Below are 5900 nucleotides of genomic sequence, written 5' to 3'. Positions count from 1 at the left end.
ATAATGCTCAAGTGAGGACTTACAATAATTTTTTTAAAATTTTAAGTGAAAAGATATGAAGCCAAAGTTAATCTGCACAATTCTTGCCAGTATGTCTCCCTGTCATCCTGAACTGAAGGCAAGTTTATTGGATTTTGCTCACATCCTTGAAAGGATTACGCTCTGTCAACTCAAGTACCTGCAAATTAACTGTTTTCTGGCCTTAAAAACTGTTCTCAACACTCATCTTTGAGCTTTTAACTGAAAAAGTTTGTTTCTTTAAGAGGCCTTCCTTTTCACCTAATCCTACCTCCAATCCTGAAGACAACAACAAAAACTACTCCAATAAGTACTCAGAATTGGTGGTGTGTTTTGTTTTGCTTTAACAAAAAAGATGAGAAATTTGAGAGGGGGAAAGTCAATTTTCATTTATTAAAACGAGTGTTCCCACACCTTTGAAAAAAGGAAACTGGGAGACTTTTGTGACTAATAGCATCTTTCACGTGGCTCCTGGAATTCTTGCCAGGATGCCCTACACTTATTCTCTAGGTCCTGAGAGCCTCTGCAATATTTGTGGCGAAAGTAAAACCGCCCGGCCACTCCTCCAGTTTAAATTTCCCGGAGTGAAGGTACCCGGATTAAAGCCGCGTTGTCAGATTGACTGGGACTCTGTCCAATAGAATTGTAGATGGGCGTATCATTTCACGGACACTCCAATCAACGCGTAGAGATTCGCTGTCTCGAGGGTGAAAGCGGAAGTACGGACCACGCGGGCCCCATGGAATCGCTCTTGCAGCACCTGGACCGCTTTTCTGAGGTTCTGGCCGTGTCCCGCACGACCCACGTCAGCAGCTGGGACCCCGCCACAGTGCGCAGGGCCTTGCAGTGGGCTGGCTACCTGCGCCATGTCCACAGGCGCTTTGGCCGTCATGTCCGCATTCGCACGGCTCTAGAACGGCGGCTGCATAACCAGTGGAAGCAGGTGGGCGGCTCTGGGCCCGCTTCGGTCCCGGGGTTGACGAGCTTTGGGGCCTTGGGGCGCTGCGACCTCCTGCTCGCTCAGCGACTGCTGGAGAACCCGGCTCTCGGGGATGCCGCCTTTCACAGCCTGCTGCAGCAACTCTTTCCCGGCCCTGGCGTCCTGGAAGCCGGAGAGGAGACGCTCCAAGGCAGCCTGGCCCTCCTCGCTCGCCGCCGGTCCGCTGTCCACATGCTGCGTTTGAACGGCTTTGGAGAGAACTCGGTCCTTCAGGAAGACTCAGTGATAAAGACTCAGGCAGAGCTGCTGCTGGAGCGTCTGCAGCAGGTGGGCAGGGCCGAAGCGGAGGCCCCCAGTAGGTGTCTTAGCAGCCTGTGGGAGCGCTTGCCTCACAACAACTTCCTGCAGGTGATCGCGGCCGCGCTATTGCTGCCATCGTCATCTCCCCAGCCCCCCAACGAGCAGTGGGAACTGGACAGCCCCAAAACACCGGGGGAGGGGAGTCAAGAGCTGGTTTGTTGGCTTCTGAGGAAGTCGGATATCGTGGCTACTTTTTGCCGCAGTCTCCCAGCCGGGCTGGTAACTTCGGTGGCAGGCCGCCATCCAGACCTTTTCCAGGTCTATCTGGGTCTGCTAACAAACTGGGGTCGACATCTGCACTACGATCTTCAGAAAGGCATTTGGGTTGGAGCTGAGTCCCAAGATGTGCCGTGGGAGGAGTTGTACTGCAGGTTTCAAAGCCTCTGTCAGGCCCCTTCACCACTGAAAGATGAAGTTTTAACTGCCCTGGAGTCCTGCAAGGCGCAAGACGGAGGTTTCGAAGTCCCTGGTCTTAGCATCTGGACAGACCTGTTGTTAGCTCTTGGGAGTGGTGCCTGATCTTCCATTTGGGAAAATACAAGCTTCAGGTCTCAGCCCAGGCCCCACTTCTCTATGGGCAATGTTCTGTTATTGATTACTTGAATATATGGTTTACAAAATTAAAATTCCAGTGTTCCCATCAAATCTCCTGTACTTTCATGTGTCCAAAATATTATTTTAGATGCTAATCTATAATAGGTGTAATTATAATTTACAATTATGAATATGTAAACTAATTAGCTAGTAGTGCCATGGATTTTCTGGATAGAGGAGATAAAATTGAAAGTGTCTTTAAAGCCATGGAATTAATAGTTTGCTTTTTAGAAGTTCCATTTCTAAGAATGCTGAAAAGATAAGTACTTTTCAAAGAATAAGTAGCTTTAAAGTGACAAACAAGACACCTTTTTTTCTGTCAGTATGGTTTACTTGTGAAGGTTTTTTTTTTTTATACCCTTCTCCCCTCCCACTCTTCCCCCCCAGTGGAGCTTTTTCTTTAACCAACAACATGTGTTGTTAAAAATGATTTGGAAAACTAACTGGCCTATTTGGAGGTTAAACCCTGACTTTGACCTTGGTAACCTAATAACCAATTAACCAGCCTCTCAATATGTATTAAAATTCTTATTCAAAAAGTTTGTTTCTCATTTCTACAAATTACTACTCTGAAATTGAAAGACCAAACAGTAATTTAAAGCGTCAACTTAAGGACAAGAAAAAATTTGTTTAAAGTGTAGTAAATACAAATATATGCCTTTAGATATTAATTTAGCATTTGTTGGTAAAAGAATCAGAGCAAACTTCTGAATTAGAAGGTCCAAATTTTAGTGCAGTTTCTGCCATTGACTATGTTAATAAATCACAACTTTGGTGTTACACTTGCCTCATCTGATAAATGAAGTATTTAGACAAAATAGTTAAATTCTCTTATTTTTCCCTTGGTGGCTGCCTATAGGGACAGTTTAGAATATTTGTTTAGTTTGTGTCGGAACCTAATTTTGTGAGTTTACCCAGAAGCTCACCAGATGTGGCAGAATCCCAATCACCAAACTTAGGAGCAATTTATTTTTATTAGAGGGATATAACTTTGCATTCATCAAGATATTTTCATATCTAAGTTGGTAGCAAGATTCTTTGGAAAACATTGATATTCAGAAAGCTAATTTCTAATTCCAGAAATGGAATTAGAGCAAAGGCATTGTATAATCTTGTAGAATGTTTTATTCTATAGTAGAACCTGTAATAAACTGTTCCACTAGCAAGTACACTTTTCTAGATGTTCCTAAGATAATACAAGCAAGTTCTTATTTCCTGTGGTCTGATTCCTTTTTCTAGGTCTAATCTATGCAGACCATCCTTTTATTGCATTTGTCATTAATGGAAGAATAAAGGCAATTCCTTTTGTCAGTTACATGACACATTTGATTTTAATGTATGGAAAACCTGGGTGTCTAAATAGGGTGTTCCCCCTGAGGGCATCTTCAATTGCTTCTATCAGAGTAGTGAACACTACCCTCTGTATTTCCCTGAAAATAAGACCTAGCCAGGCAATCAGCTCTAGTGCGCCTTTTGGAGCAAAAATTAATATAAGACCGAATCTTATTTTAATATAAGACCGGGTTTTATATAAGATCAGGTCTTATATAATATAAAATATAATAACCCAATCTTATATAAGACCGGATCTTACATTAATTTTTTCTCTAAAAGATGCATTAGAGCTGATAGTCTGGCTAGGTCTTATTTTTGGGGAAACGGTAGGGCCACTTTGGCGAAGTTCCTGAATTAATGCAAGAGTTTTGGCTTCAGTTTCCCTACCTTGTGGCCTGCTCAAAGCATAGTTTCCAAATCCTATTTGCATGCTACTCGCATCTGCTTTTGGAAATAGATACCTATGGTGAGGAGGGGAGGGACCTGAAAATTTCCTTTATTTCCTGAAATTCCAACAAAAGCATTAGAACCATGTTTTATTGAGAATCTAAATGTAACAGTGGGGCTCTACTGAATATAGTCAAGGCTTTGCCAAAAGTAGAAGCCCTCATTTACCCTTTAACTCACAGCAATCAAATTTCTTTCCTTAATACTCCTTTGAAATAAGCCATGTCAAAGTCACCAATCAACTCCATGATGCCAAATTAAAAGGACATTTTTCTGGTATCAAGTTTCTTGACCGCTCAGCAACGTTAGACATTTCAACCACTCCCTTTTGGAAACTAGGCTTGAAATTCTATTGTCATACCTTATGTGACACCACTTTATCCTGGTTTCTTTTTACATTTGTAGCTTTTTCTCAGTCTCATGTTCTGGCTAACTCTTCCTCTCATCAACCTTTCCTGGGATTTCTCAGAGTTTAATAGCCTCCTTCCTCTTTAGTGTACACTTTGATCCCACGTGATCTCATCGATTTCCATGGCTTTAAATGTTACCAGTGTGCTGCCAATTGCACAATTTATATCTCCAGTCCAGAGCTCTCATCAGAGCTTCAGGACAAATATCCCCATTTGAATGTCTCACACATCTCTCAAACCAAACGTCCAAAACAGGATTCTTAATATCCCCATATAAGCCTGTTTATTCCCATGTATTTTTCAGTAAATAGCCAGAAACCTGGGAATTAGCCTTGAAGTCTTCCTCTTTCCTAACTATCACATCCATTCCATCAGCATACTTCCCCTTATCTCCATTTCCACTCATGCTTCTAGTATAGGTGAGGATGACCACTGAGTAAATTCTTGTTGGTTCAGGACAGATTTGAGTTATGCCTACTGTCCTGGCATGATTAATACAAGTGTCCCCGTTTTTCTCTTAAAGTTTTCTGGTTTGGCTGGTAATTTATATGGTCTCCTATCCATCCCATCTCTGCCAGGTCACTGCAATTAGCTAGTTTCTCTATTGCACCTCTACAACGCGTACACTTAATAGTTCAAGTAGTGGACTCTCAGTCACAGTCACTGAGAAAGTTGAAGTAATTGGAAGAGAACTTCATGCAGACTTTTACCACTACATCTATCGATACTAGCATCTATACCCACATGCTTCACCTTCTGTTTGTTTTCAGTGATAAGCTATTCTATATTAAGCCAATTTCTGTAGACTCCAAAAATTCCAGACTTTTTTCAGTTCTTGTAATAGGCTGAGCTTTTTCCTGTCTTAGAACTTGTACTTTCATTATTCCTTCAGCCAAGAATGTTATCACCCAGGTACTTCTCAGCTTAATTTCGTTCTCTTATCAAAATGCCTGTATGTAAATATATCTCACTTTGTTATTTTCCTTCAGACCACCCATTTTCCTATTGTATTGTTAATGTGTGTCCATCTTTTCCAATAAATATAAGCTCAGTGAGGACATGACTGCCTCAGTTTTGCTTCAACATCCAAGGCCCTCACACTATACTGACATACATTAAATAGTTGATAAATATTTATGAATGCATAGGAATGGAGTAAACGAACAGAAATGGAGCAAACATTAGATTAGCGCATCACCCTTACGGTCACATCCTTAGGAAACGTAAGTCATATCAGTAGTAGCTACAAGGAGCACAAATCCAAACAGAGTGGGGTTCCCAATATATGGTAACATTTCTAAGCTACAACCAAACAATCTTAAAAATATGCCAACACTTCTTTATTGCATTTAAGTTGGATGAACATAAACCAATGTCAATATTTAGTTGCTGTGGTTAGATTGCCCAATTTTACTTGATCTTTACAGCTCTTTTATACATTTTTTTGAGCTCCGAAACAGTATACCAAAGCTCTAAAGTAGTAACCAGTTATAAATAGAATGGCCCATCTCTAGTGAATTGAAGGCATAGGGTATTCATATTAACATAAATTAGTTAATGCAAATGCTCCAGGAAGGAATCATTGATTTTACTCAGGAATTAATTGGAAATGATCAATCACTATATTAGAAGTGTAGCGATAGCATCATTTATCAGATACTAATTGTCATAGTGGGCTAAGAATGCCCTATTGGCTTAGAAATATGGTGGCCCTAAGGGAAAGTAGCTTGAATAATTACAATAATTAATGTGTATACAACTGTCTTTTGAAGCTTCATTACTCTTAATATTGGGGT

General features: G+C 41.0%; 1 protein-coding gene across 1 annotated transcript; it reads left to right on the top strand.

The window, feature by feature from the left end:
• The first annotated feature begins 731 nt into the window (after positions 1 to 731).
• Positions 732 to 3227, top strand: FANCF (FA complementation group F). The gene has a single exon (XM_019742587.2). The coding sequence runs from the start codon at positions 758 to 760 to the stop codon at positions 1835 to 1837; it is 1080 nt and encodes a 359-aa protein (XP_019598146.2). The 5' UTR covers positions 732 to 757; the 3' UTR covers positions 1838 to 3227.
• Positions 3228 to 5900: the final 2673 nt, after the last annotated feature.

This window comes from Rhinolophus sinicus, linkage group LG06 (assembly GCF_036562045.2).
Source record: "Rhinolophus sinicus isolate RSC01 linkage group LG06, ASM3656204v1, whole genome shotgun sequence".
Lineage (NCBI taxonomy): Eukaryota > Metazoa > Chordata > Mammalia > Chiroptera > Rhinolophidae > Rhinolophus > Rhinolophus sinicus.
The sequence above is the reverse complement of the archived record's forward strand: the minus strand, read 5'-3'. Positions and strand labels throughout refer to the sequence as shown.

Coding starts and splice junctions, on each gene's coding strand:
- FANCF (XM_019742587.2), top strand. CDS start 758: ATGGAATCGCTCTTGCAGCACCTGGACCGCTTTTCTGAGGTTCTGGCC.